Raw genomic sequence first — 14,138 nt, 5'->3', positions numbered from 1 at the left:
TAAAATGCTCTGTTTATTTATTTGTAATTTGGGCTTTCAACAACCCATTATGAGATTCACTTCACCGTCCATTCATTTTTTTTTAGTTATTGATCGATATGAGAAACTTTGTCAACTTGTTCTTGAAAATGAAACATTAATTCTTGCATAGATCCTTTACCTTTTTGTTTTTTTTTTGACGTTACTAAGCCCTGTGTCTTATCCTAGAAGATTTCTGGTGTGAATGGAGGGCATGCCTATGTTTCTTGGTTTGAACAGGTCACTTTGGAAAACTGCAAATATTGGACCAAGACTCGTTAATCTTGATAAAGACCCTTCATCTGACCAGGGACCCCGCCGTGCTCTTGCCCGAGTAAAGCTCCTTTCTCTTCCATTAATAAAGCCCAATTGCCAACACACATGCATGCGTGTATCAATTACATTTCTTATGTCATTTTTTTTTTTAAATTGTAAATACAGTTTCACCTGTCAATTTTGGTGGGTCCTCGTTATCCCATCAAGATGCTCTTCTCACATAAGTCTCCAGGCTCCTCTCGGAAGGAGAAATTATTTTATGTTCCTACTTCCTAGAGCATTGCTCCACAGCGACTTTGAACTACACATTTGTATGGCGGCCACGCCAAAGTGTGTGGAGCCCACACAGCTGTTTGGCGCATAGCCCTATGGAGCAATGTTCTAAGCAATCATTCTACTACTACACCCATTTACACATCCACACTCACAACAAGGGTGGAGCCCGCACACACTACATACTTAGTGTGTGTGGACCCCACCATTTTAGTGGATTGAGTATGTGAATGGGTGTGTAAATGGATGTGGTGTTAAAATTTTCCTGCTCTAAGAGCGTAAAATAATCACTCTCTCGGATAACCTCTAGCGTTGTTGGACTTCACAACTCATATGATCTATTCGCTCCCTGTTCTTCCATATGACCATGACATCAATGTTGTCCGTCCCGAATGCACTGGGAAGTATGAATGTGGTTACCCTGGACATTTCTTTCCACCATAGCATACTACTAGTTCTATATCCTGTGTTATTCTTCATCGTACATGTTAACCTCAATTTCAGGCTAGAGTGGAGTCGACATGGGGGAACCCATACTGAAGGCACAATGTCCCTACAAAGCTACCCTGCAAATGAAGGACAATCGGAAATTCGGTGAAAATCGGGTGCGTCATTTTTTGGAAAAGCGCGGCAAAACGCTTCGATTCAGAGTTGTCACTCGGGTTTTGCAGTAAACCACCCAAGAAACAGAACTTGAAACGTTTGCTAAGTTGTTTGATTTTAAAAAGGCATAGACTGATACGTCGTCACCTTCGATATCTAAGGTTCGGGAGCCAGGTTATAAGAGGGGAAGGGTTTTAAAGCACCCCTCTCGTCCAATCCGGAGATCGGTCTCTACTCGGGCATTTTGTAAAACATTTGATTCTCTCTTTTGATCAACTTTTAGCCATTTAGGGCAGGGGAACAGTTTAAGGGGATTAAAACTGTAACATGTTAACAAGATGTGATAAAATGGCAGAATGTGATAGGATGGCATGCTCGCTCTATTGAAACAATTAGTATAGATTGAAAACGGACTCCTGTGGGAGTTTTAAACAGACTGGAGAGAGCGGTTTTGAAGTGTCGTGCGCAGGAAGAAACCAGCATGCACTGATCAAGTCACTGCATACTGACTACACCTGCGCACGCTATTCCAGCACCTGCGTGTGCCAGTAAGCCTAAGCCCACAGCTCTTATTTTCAATCCTCTGGGCTCTGGAGATGACCAGTGCACACCCAGGGCAAACCAAGTAGTTTATATTACAGATAATATACAGCTATAAGCAGTTTGAATGAGCTCAGAGGCCACCAAAAGAATAAAACACCACATAAACAGTGTGGGGAACAAAACAGAGGCCAAAGCCTAGTTTGTCATGCAAGGGCCAGCCATTGGACTGGACTTGACTGGCACACGCTGGTAGAAGGCTACCGTATGCCAGTTGTATTCTCTTATCCAGTGCTTGGCTTTGCACTTTCTGGGTTTTGAGACATGTTCAGAAAGACCCCAGAGGCATTCCAAGGCAGCAGATAAGCATATTGAAAACTAAGACTAGTAGTTTTATTATGGAAAAGCAGTAAATTGGTTATTAGGCATGCTCACAATGATAAATAAACAAGAAATAAAGCATAAAACAGAGATTCTGACCCCACATTGGGTCTTCACGCTAGTCCAAAAGTGGATCACGCGGGTTAGAACTGGCGCACGTGGGTTCTGAACTCGCGTACGCTAGTTCCAGACAGATTTCTGGATAGATCCCAGACAGGTCCCAGTCCCCACGCAAGATCTGCGTGCGCAACCACGGAATGGCGTGCGCATACTAACAACCAGCGTGCGCTGGTCCTAATCAGAAACGATTTTTGAAACTTTGCTAACTTTAGGGCCATGACTGGTATTGATTACCAGCCTTGATTCTGTCAACCCCCCCTCAGGGATCAAAACAAGAAAATAGAACAAAGGTGTATACCTTTGGTTTTAGGTTTGAAAGATGATTGAGCTTGATTTGGAAGGATGAATGGAGGATATTTGAAGGGTAGAAGTATTGGTGGACGGAGAACAAGTAATAAGTTGGAAGTTTGGTTTGAATGCCCTTTGTATCTCTTTCAATGAACAAAGAGATGAACAAATAGGCTTGGCTTGTATTTTTTGTAACCCTTTTGAAGGAGAAATAAAAAAGGGGTATTTATAGGGCAAAATCCTTCTATTAATGAAAACCCTCCATTAATGGAAACTATTCCATTAGTAGAAATGTTCTAGAAACCTTCCATTAATGGAAATTCTCTATTAATGGAAAGTATTCCATTAATAGAAACCATTCCATCAATGGAAAGCTTCCAAAAACCTTCCATAAATGGAGAGCAAAGGATCGGCCGCAAATTAACCAACGCGCAGTCAAAATGATCACGCGCTGGTCAACGGCCAATTAGGACCATTTGACCAACACCTAACACTTTAACTAGCATGCGTTGGGTCTGAACTAGTGCGTGACAGTAGGGTTCTGGTTAGGTTTTGAAAGGATATCAAATACTCAAAGCTCAACCACTCGACATTCCCGAGGTGTTCTTGATCCGTTTTATTATCGGGGAATCAAAAACCGTAACTAAACTAATCTGGACAGTCCAAAATGGGGTGTCTACATCTGTCATAAAATCAGAACTTGCGGATGAGTAATGTGGAATATTGTGACTTGTGGTGTTAGCATGGGAAACCCTCAATTGTGTGACACATTCGGTCCAAAAGGAAGTCAGGTATATTCTTCAACTGTCATATGTTTTACTGTTGTATGTATGATAGTACATGTAAAAGTTCGCTGTGCATGCCTAGCTTCAATATATGAACTGTTTGTTCAGCCTCAGGGTCCTATTTTGACATTTTCTGCTGTTATCAAAACATTTTTTGTTACGGTTTTTCCAAATTTCCCAGAGAATAACCACAAATGAAAAGGATAATTGACTTTGGAATTCACTTGGATCCATTCCAATATAGGCTTATAAAGTCTCGAGCTCAGCCAATAAGGACTGCGAAATTCGGACCAAAGTTCCTTGAATACAGAACAACCACGAAATAAGTGGTTTTTAGTTTTGGAGAGCATTTTGTGAGGATTTATATGTACGTATAGTAGCTTGGTTCCCGATCGATGACATAATTGTGTGGCTATGTAATTGACAAACTCCTTCAATTACTTTTTTTTTTCTTTTTCTTTTTGCTGTTCAACATGGCAATTTTAGTTATTGTGTTTCCTGGTCTGCTTTCTGGCAATACCTCAAATAGTAGTTAGATATCTTTTCCCATCAGTGGGGAAAAACATTGACAAATTGCATAAATACCCTCTGCAAAATAGTTACAAATACATATCTATATATTTGTTAGGGGAGCATCATACCTTTGCCATATTCTTTTTTATCTTGCTAATTAATGTTTCTTCCATCTCCTGCTTCTTCTTAAACAGCATTTGCAGGTTGATGAATTAAATTTACCCGAAATTGGTCCTAAATTTGAGCATCATGCATGAGATGTTCCCAGCCCCAACAAAGGAAGAAGGGGTGCTTAGCAAAAAAAACAGAAAAAAGAAGAAGGGGTATATAAACCGTTTTGGCCCGGTGCTTGAAGCACTAAAACCATAATCCAACCATTCTTTAATAATTTAACTTAACAAACCGGACCGGTCTTTGTAGAAAACCAAACCAAACCAAACTGGAATACAACCAACTACTAGGAGAAAACATTCCCAGCAAAACCACCAGACCTCCTTAACAACTAAGCTAGAAGGAAAAGAGAGCAACAGAGAAAGAACTACTGAATACAAATCAACAACTATACAATCAAACTCATACCTATAGAGCAAAAATTCTATCAGACACCCCCCAATCTTTGCACAAGGCCTTCTTCTTTTTGACTGGACTCCACCCTCCTCATCGAACTCAGGCGATCCCTTATATTACATCTACTATAATCTGCGCAGTTTGCTCAATGGTAGCAGCTTTATGGAGGAAGATTCTATGATAGAATGACTGAACTCCACCCTCCTCATCGAATGAGTGGATTTAGTCTTGAAAAAACCATCGAATTAAATTTTTTTTAATATTTCGGTCCCCTCCGACTTCGATTCCTGGCTCCGCCACTGATCAGTACTGCCAGTAAATATTTTACAACTGTGTACTGAAGATTATGGATGGATTAGCAATAACCTTGTACCTTATGTTGGTGGCTGTTGTAGAAGCAACTCTAGCCTGTGGAACTGGAGCTTGTGCCGTGGTTGTTGATGCCGTTCTCGAAGGTCATGCTGAGAGGGTAAGTTTAAGATGCCATGGTTTACTACATGTCAAAACAGTCTAGGACTTCATCCTTTGGTTTTCTTGGTAAATGAGGGCAGAGCGCCCTACTGGATTTCCCAACCCAAAAACAACGGCCCATGTGCCGCACTACAATTCATGTAGGGCGCTTCGTCCTATAAGATTTTTCAATCCGAAAAGCATTGTAATCAAATGCGAAGGCAGGTATACTTTCCAAAGTAAAAGAAACAACAAAAGAAAGCATGCGTGGCTTTATAGTTAATACGAGCCATAGATTCTAAAGTGAAAAAATCATTGAACAATTTGCATAGTAGGACTGACCTCATTTGATTGAAAGCGATGAACAGATGATCTTAATTTTGGGCAACAATTATTTTTGAGAAAATTAAACAAACGTACTTCGTGACAGAACCCATTCTTTGGATTCTCTAGAGAGGATACCTTTTCTTTTTCCAATCGTTATACAACCACAAATACTTATACAAATATTTACACAAACTCACTTATATTCACATTAGGGCCCACACACACTACACCTTCGGTGCGTATGGGACCCACCAAAAAATGTGAGTGTGTGTGTGTGGTAGTAACCGTTCCGCTTTTTTTTTAAACATTCTTTTTCAAAAATAAGATAATTTTAAGCTCAAATATAATGAAAATTAAAAATAATTTTTTTATTTGTTTTTGCACCTTTTAAAATATCTCAATGAGATCTATCAAACAAGATCCAAATTGGTAGGAAAATTATTTGCGTAAACACATAATTTTTGAGTTTGAAATTATCTTCCTTTTTTAAAAGTCCTTTTTTTTAAGAAACCGGAACGGAGCATTGTTTCTGTTTATCATGTCCCCCTTCTGATGAAAGATCAACCAAGTACTTATTTTGGTGGTCGTTAATGATGGATTTGAACCCTCATGCACGGAGGGGAAAAGAACTGAACACAGGCGGAGAAACTTTTATATGAAACGCGAATAGGAGGGGTGGTGGTGTTCCCTCCGGTCCATTTTTAATTTTTTGGTTGGTTTTTATCCAATTTTTGTTTTTCTGCAATTTTCAAGTGGGCCGATCACATATCTACTAAAATCTGATGAACATGATTTTCTGGCAAGACAAATGTTCTCGCCGAACTCTACAAAATGAATAGAGCCGATCATCAAAGAGTGCTCAAAAAATTGAAAACAGACCGGGGGGACACCACCAACCTCCTATCCCCGTTACATATAAAAGTTTCTCCAAAAGTGTTACACACACCACATTGTATAAAACATAACACACAACCAATTTTTAGCCGTCCATTACTATAATAAATGATTATGATTTGTTCAAACTCTTCCCTAGAAAAGTTAAACTTTTTTCTAGAAGAGTTTTTTTTTTAAATCTAGACCGTTCAAATACATTGAAACAGTCAGAATTATGCGCACAACCAACACAACAGTTGTTCGCGTATCCTTTTTGAAGGTTCTCGCAGAGGCGTTTGTTTTACTCGACTCGTAGGTTCTGATTCTATTTGCTCACTTTATTCTCATTTGAGTTGTACTGTTATCAATCCCCCCTCCCCGCTCTCTCTCTCTCTCAGTTGTACTGTTGATTTTGCTTGGAGGGCCATTAGAGATCGAGTGGAGCGAGGAACACAACCGTGAGATTTTATAGCTTTTTTTCGCGCCCTGCTGCGGCCATGTTCTACGGATCGGTGCCCTTATATATTCTCGTCGGACTTCTTCACGTGAGAGGAGAATGAACTAATGTCCTCACATGTACTTCTTAGAATGAAACTCGAGTATGTTGTTCTAGCTTTTGGAGAGCTAAAGTGGTTCCGCCTCTTCTTTTGTAATGTACTACTATATATCATAAGGGAATAGTTTTTCCTCTCTCAGAAATGCTACACACACAGCAAAAGTGTACAGATTGTGCACAGATTTTTTATGGGACCCACTACGGGTTCCACACAAATAATTCGAGCCGTTCATTAAATGTAAAACATTTTTTCAAGGGTCCTCTCAAAAAATCAGCTCAATCCGATATCTATAAGTGTTTGATGCAATCATTAACTTTTCATTATCCTGAGATTCGAATGAAAGGTTAAATGATTGAATCAAGTATCTATGAGTATCGGATTGAGCTGATTTTTGGCGAGGGCCCTTGAAAACATATTTTACATTTAATGAACAGCTCGGATTATTTGTGTGGAATTCGTAGTGGGCCCCATAAAAAATCTGTGCACAAAATCTGAGCACATTTGCTGTATTTCCAAGCTGGAAAATCCTTGGATCAATACAGTCGTAGTTTCTAGGTTGCAACTAGATTATCTCATAGCTGGAGTTTATTCAATTTTTTTCCCAATTATTTAACCCCCACAGTTGTTTTTATCCAAAATTATGCACGCAGTCACAGTAAATAACTTTCCCCTAGTTTTCCTTTTCTCTGTAAATGATTAATCAAAATTTGTAGAAATTTTTCTTTGTTAAATGGACACAACCCCCAAAAAATTTACAATTTCAAAATCATCAATGCCGCACTTGTAAAAAAATTACAATTGTCCGTTCGGTTCGAATTGAAATTTCACTTTCTATGTAATTCATTTTATCTTTAAAATTTTTTATCATTCATTTAATTCAAGTTTGTAATAAAGAAATTTTGTCGCACGACATTCTCAAAATTGGGAGCCAATATAAAGCTCCGTTCCAGAACACCTTCTTAAAAAATAAGTACTTATTCACATTTTCAAACTCAAAAATAATATAAATGACCGTATAAAAGATCTCAATGAGATCTATCAAATAAGATCCATATTGATAGAAAAATTATTTACGTAAACACATAATTTTTGAGTTTGAAATTGCCTTTTTAAAAAATAAATACTTATTTTCGTTTCCGGAACAGGGCTAATTCATTTCTACTGTACGTGTGTTAATTTACAAGTTGGGCTAAATCTGATCTTGATTCCAATGTCGTACTAATATTTCAATAGAGCCCTACGGCCCAACCATACCCTAAACCAAACCAACCAATCCCACCCACCCAATAATAAGGCCAGTTTTTTTTATTTTTTTTATTTTTTATTCTTTTTTTTGTTCTTATTCTTTTTTTTTTTTTACGTTTGTCTATTTTATGCCTAATTTTTTAAATTATTGATTTGTCTTGTTAAAATGAATTGAAAAAGTAAAAACCTGTGATTTTTATTTAAATATTTTTGAAAATATCCTAAATAAAGCCCAAAAAGATATTTCCGAAAATTTTAGGTAATTTTTTTTTTTTTTGATTTATCTTTTCAAACGAATCATAATTCACAAAAGTTAGGCGCATAACTAATGCACGCAATTTTTTTTGAATAAAGACAATAAAAAAGAGAAAATAATAATGTCAAAACTGTTTTTGTTAGTATCAAAACTCTAGTGTATAAAAGTCTTGTACATTGCAAATGGTACAAGCTTTTTGTGCACTAAAATTTTGACACTAACAAAAACGATTTTGACATTATCATTTCCCTAAAAAAAAACTTTAAAAAGCAATGTAAGGTCCCATTAGTTAAAATTCTTATTTTGTAAGTTCTTACTTTTTGTTTGTTTTTATATTATTATATACGAGACAAGTCATTCTAAGGCTCCGTTCCCGAAAGAGAAACAAATACTTATTTTTTAAGAAGGTAATTTCAATCTCAAAAATTATGTGCTTACGAAAATAATTTTTCTATCAATATGGATCTTGTTTGATAGATCTCATTGAGATCTTTAATACAGTAAAAAAAAATTGAAAAATTATTTTTATTTATATTATTTTGTGAAATAAATATTTAATTTTTTTTAAAAATATTCTAGAAGGGAACCTAAATACCTGTACTTTATTTTAATTTTTTTTGATCCGCTGCTTTATTTTAGTTCATGGAACACAATCTAACCTACCAAGTTATCAAAAAAAGGAAGCCTCTCGGCCCCTCCTCTCTCTCTCTCTCCCCCCTCATTTGTTCTCTCTCCCCCCCCCTCTCTCTAAAAAAAAACTAGAACAATCTTCTGGAAGCTTCTCCGTCTCTTAAAAATCATCTAAAACCCTAATCTCCCCAAACAACACACTTCTTCACCCCGCTCACCTTCTTCCTTATCCACTCCACAGCGCCCAAAACTCAAACACCTTCTCTACTCTTTCTAAAATGGCGTCGGCAAATGCCATCTCCACCGCCTCAGTCCTCGCTTCTCCTAAACAAGTACTCTCCTAATTTATACGTATCTCTGTATGTGTGTGTGTGTGTATATATATATATGTATATATTGATTGGTTTTGTGGATTGATTGTGCAGGGGAGTTTGAGGGGTAAGAGAGTGGTGAGCCAATGGCAGGGGCAGAGGGTGAATTACAACAACAGGAGGTCGTCGTCTTCGAGGTTGGTGGTTAGAGCTGCTGCTAAGGATATCGCATTCGACCAGGCCTCGAGGGCGGCGCTCCAGGCCGGCATCGATAAGCTTGCTGATGCCGTCGGCCTCACCCTTGGCCCTAGGGGTATATATAACATTTGACTCCCCTCTTTCCTGCTTCAATTGTGGAGATACATGATTTTTTCGATTTCTTAGTGGGCTTTTTTGATTTGTTCGGCTATAGCACGTTAGTATGTACTCCCTCCGTCCCGATTTGTTTGTCCGTTCCGATTTGTTTGTCCCCCTCTTGACGGATGCATGTCCCAAATTGACTGTCCAATTTCAAAATCAATGGTTTAGGTCATGTAAATTTTCAAATCAATGGATAAGATTTGGTTTCCTTAATAAGATGAAAACCTGAGATTGGACAAACAAATTGGGCTGGAGAGAGTATTTCAGTTTCTGGCTTACTAATTGAAAATGGAATTTTTTTACTTTACCCCTCCAGATATTTCAATACACTGCCAAACTCTTTCTTTTGATCAAATGTAATTGAAAATCTGCTGAAAGCTTTCATTTGATAAGTTTTTTGGTCACATATTCGTAGAAGTTTCCATACTAGCCACAAAGCCACATTGAACCATTTTTGATGAACCAATTGAATGCTTCAGTCTCTTGCCGTCTCATCAATATGTCTTTCCCAAGCTTATACTACAAAGCCTCTTCCACCATTTTGGTGAAAAACTGTGGAAATGAAGAGAGTTTAAAATTTTTCCCTTTCAAGAGGATAGAGGAGAGAAAATGGCAAAATAGTGTTATAAGAATAGTCAAATTTCCCCCCTCATTTTAATTTGATGAAAAGGTTGGACCCAATTTTTAGTCCTCTTTGACCATCTTAATAAGCTCTCGCATCAGATTTAGCTGTATTTTGGATGGTGAGAAAGAATGAGAAAAGAAATGATAATCTTTCCACTTATTTGCGTGACTAAAAGTGATGTGAAACTGTAGAAAAGACGGAAATAAACCAAAAAGATGAACCTTCATTGGTCCATTTTGTTTCTACCAAATCATTTCAGTTGTGATGAAAAAGCATGGCTTTTTTTTAATTAATTTCCCTTTCTCACAATCCAAAGAGCCTCTAACTGTTGCAACCATGGGGGGTTTGAAACTGCATAAATTAAACAATGTATTGGATAGGATGTTTTCATAGTGGGTGCTCTCTTGAGACCTGTCGGCCAAAGGGCCCTTCCGGCTCTTCCTCCGTGCCTCCTTTCCTCTCATTCTCCCTCTCTTACCTTTTCTCCACTCTTTTGGGCATTGCGTTGCATCATCTTTATTCATCAGATGGTAGTCTAAGACTCTAAATGGTCAACTTTACAGAACAGTGTTATCTTTTGGTCTCGTTTGAATTTAGTATCAAGCATCATGATCTTGTTTATACAAGTCACACGTAGCTGCTACTGCATTAACTTGGTGAAGATGCTTTAGTCACATCAATCTGAGGACATTGAGGAGAACTTGATGGATTAAATATTTTCTTTTGCTTCTTGAAGGGAGGAATGTAGTCTTGGATGAATTTGGGACCCCAAAAGTAGTTAACGATGGGGTGACCATTGCTAGAGCCATTGAGCTACCTGATGCGATGGAAAACGCTGGTGCTGCTCTAATTAGGGAGGTTTGTCGTTGTCATCCTCCTGAAATATCACTTGCCCTTACTTTACTTTTACATCCCTTTTCCGGTTTTCTGTATTTGACATGTTTTGCATGGTAAGGTTGCAAGCAAGACCAACGATTCCGCTGGCGATGGGACTACAACTGCATCAGTTCTTGCTCGTGAAATTATTAAATTGGGCTTACTAAATGTAACCTCTGGTGCTAATCCAGTTTCAATAAAGAAAGGGATTGATAAAACTGTTCAGGGGTTGATTGTTGAGTTGGAGAAGAGAGCTAGGCCTGTCAAAGGCCGCGAGGACATTAAAGGTATTGTGCTTAGCATGATTAATAATTTTCTTCATTATGTATCTTGTTATCCTATTTATAAGGTTTTACATCACCTTTCAGCCATTGCGTCTATATCTGCTGGAAATGATGAGATTATCGGGACCATGATTGCTGATGCAATTGACAAGGTTGGACCTGATGGTGTTCTGTCTATAGAGTCATCCTCCTCTTTTGAGACAACTGTTGATGTGGAAGAAGGGATGGAGGTCTGTATTTTTTTGGAGCATGATTTACTGGTCTTAAACCTGTTTTTCTTCTCTTTGGCCCCTTCATATTCTTCAGGTTTTCTTACTCTTTTCATTATTTGTTAGTCCTGATGTCTGCTTACTTGACTCAATTCATATTTGCTTTCACTTGGTTTACAGATCGACAGGGGTTACATCTCCCCGCAATTTGTAACCAATCCTGAGAAGTTGACTGTTGAATTCGAAAATGCAAGAGTACTGGTTACAGATCAGAAGATCGCATCAATAAAGGATATAATTCCCTTGCTCGAGAAGACAACTCAATTGCGAGCCCCTTTGCTTATCATTGCCGAAGATATCACTGGTGAGGCTCTTGCGACTCTTGTCGTGAACAAGCTGAGAGGCATCCTGAATGTCGCTGCCATCAAAGCACCAGGTTTTGGTGAGAGGAGGAAGGCACTTCTTCAAGATATTGCTATTGTGACAGGTATACAAAATCTATACGACTGTTTTTGTTAGTACTTGTTTTGTACTTTTGTCACTGTTTTCAAGTGCATACACTATGAGTTCCCCCTCAAATTTTGAAGGCCTTGTTCGTTTCTAAGTTTAGAAAAGTTTTAGTTTTGTTTAGTAATTATTACCACCTTATTTTTCTTTCCAATCATTACCTTATTTCTTTAATTATTATTCTTATTTCTCTCTCTATCTCTCTCCACTCATTACTTCTCTTTCCAATCATTACCCTATTTCTCTCTCCACCTATTACCAAAACTAAAACACCCAAAATTACCAAACGAACAAAGCCGATTTTTTTTTTTTTGCTACTTTAGGGATATGTTTTTCATTTCTATTGCAATGGTCGACTTAGTCGGTAGAAATTAGTGGTCATTTTTCCCGTTCTTGTGAAGTGATGTATTAAATTACCGCTTCATCCTCAGGAGCTGAGTTCCAAGCTTCTGACCTGGGTTTGCTTATTGAGAACACCACGGTTGAGCAGCTTGGTTTGGCACGAAAAGTGACCATCTCAAAGGACTCCACTACCATAATTGCGGATTCTGCATCGAAAGATGAGATACAGGCTAGGATTTCACAGATTAAAAAGGAGTTGTCGGAGACAGATTCTGTGTATGACACGGAGAAACTCGCTGAGAGAATTGCCAAATTATCAGGGGGTGTTGCTGTCATTAAAGTGGGTGCTGCGACGGAGACTGAACTTGAAGACCGTAAGCTGCGTGTTGAGGATGCCAAGAATGCAACTTTTGCAGCTATAGAGGAAGGGATTGTTCCTGGCGGTGGCGCTGCATTAGTTCATCTCTCAACTTGTGTGCCTGCCATTAAGGAAACACTGGTTGATGCGGATGAAAGGCTTGGTGCTGACATTGTGCAGAAGGTAAGAAATTCACAATCGTCTTTTGTTCTTGGAAAACTGAATTACTGCATATTTACATCTAGCTAAAGGTTGTGTATACATTTTTGGTAGTCTGCCTAGTCCAGCTACTAATTCGAATCAAATTACTATGTTCACCGTTGAATATATGCAAGCAAGGGGAACTATTTTTTTCATACTATGTAACTTAACCAAAGGGATCTGCTTTTTGACTAAAACACATTTTCTTCTCATGTCTGTAACCTTTTCCATAAAAGAGAAACAAGTTTAATTGTATTTTATTTCGTTTTGGTGTCTTTTCGGATCAGAGATTTGTAGTGGAGTATTCCTAGGGAAAGGATAGAAGTAATGGAACGGATGAAGGATCTAACTCTAGTAGTTAGTTTTTGTTTCTTGGTACTTTTCATTTCATACGTTGGCTACTAGGTTTTCCTTCCATATATATGACGCATAAGTATGTTTATTAGGCAATCATTTTTGTTCCCTTGTAAATTCCTTCACAAATCCACAAAATAGTGAGCGACACAGCATGGGAGATGCTTTCTTCTGTATTTCTGTATGAATGTCTTTTGTCGAGCAATAAGTTTAAAAAGTGTGTTTTTGAGTTCAAACCGTGCTGACAGTTTCTTAATTTGTAGGCCCTGGTTGCACCCGCAGCTTTAATAGCTCAGAATGCTGGCGTTGAAGGTGAGGTGGTTGTGGATAAGATAAAGGCTAGTGAATGGGAGGTGGGATACAATGCAATGATAGACAAATATGAGAACCTGGTGGAATCCGGAGTTATCGACCCAGCAAAGGTGACAAGATGTGCTTTGCAGAATTCGGCTTCAGTTGCAGGAATGGTGCTTACGACTCAAGCCATCGTCGTGGAGAAGCCCAAGCCCAAGACCCCAATGGCTGCTCCCCCGCAAGGCCTTACTGTGTGATCGCACCCGAATCTTCCGGTTCTTGTTAGGTGGTTAGAAACTGTGAGTGACTATGGATTTAGGGGAGTTGTAGGGTGCGAAAACGCTTGATCGAACTGGATTCATAGCTTTTTTTTGTACGGATTTATTATGGCCATTGGAATTTTCAGTTGTCTTTGTGTAATTTTGTTGGAGAGGGAATGCAATAATTACTTCTATTCCCATACAAATTCAAATAGTCCGCTACTTCCACCCTGAATCCTGAATAGAACTGAAATCCATCTGAAATCTCCATATGTACTTGGAATCCACTATGAAACTCCATATGTACTTGGAATCCACTATGAAACTAGTCTGTGGAGTCTTTTGAATTGCGGTATCTAACCTTAAAGTTTTCTGGATTTCAGTTTTTTGCTCTTTTCCTCCAAAATGTCACTTGGATTAAATGGCTTCTAGATAAAGATTGAATTGTGCCAAAT

At 38.3% G+C, this 14,138-nt stretch overlaps 1 protein-coding gene and 1 long non-coding RNA gene across 2 annotated transcripts; one reads left to right on the top strand and one right to left on the bottom strand.

Moving 5' to 3' along the window:
• Positions 1–8,774: 8,774 nt before the first annotated feature.
• Positions 8,775–13,889, top strand: LOC131319116 (ruBisCO large subunit-binding protein subunit alpha). Its single transcript, XM_058349604.1, has 8 exons — positions 8,775–9,034; positions 9,128–9,326; positions 10,735–10,856; positions 10,954–11,161; positions 11,243–11,388; positions 11,548–11,854; positions 12,306–12,757; positions 13,393–13,889. Exons 1-8 carry the CDS (start codon positions 8,981–8,983, stop codon positions 13,678–13,680), a joined length of 1,776 nt encoding a protein of 591 aa, XP_058205587.1. The 5' UTR covers positions 8,775–8,980; the 3' UTR covers positions 13,681–13,889.
• Positions 13,391–14,129, bottom strand: LOC131319908 (uncharacterized). Its single transcript, XR_009198132.1, has 2 exons — positions 13,972–14,129; positions 13,391–13,941 (listed from the first exon to the last, which is right to left on the bottom strand). It is a non-coding gene; the product is annotated as an uncharacterized LOC131319908 (long non-coding RNA).
• Positions 14,130–14,138: the final 9 nt, after the last annotated feature.

This window comes from Rhododendron vialii, chromosome 1a (genome assembly GCF_030253575.1).
Source record: "Rhododendron vialii isolate Sample 1 chromosome 1a, ASM3025357v1".
In the NCBI taxonomy this organism is placed as follows: domain Eukaryota; kingdom Viridiplantae; phylum Streptophyta; class Magnoliopsida; order Ericales; family Ericaceae; genus Rhododendron; species Rhododendron vialii.
Note: the sequence above shows the minus strand (reverse complement) of the source record. Positions and strands in the feature narration are given on the sequence as shown.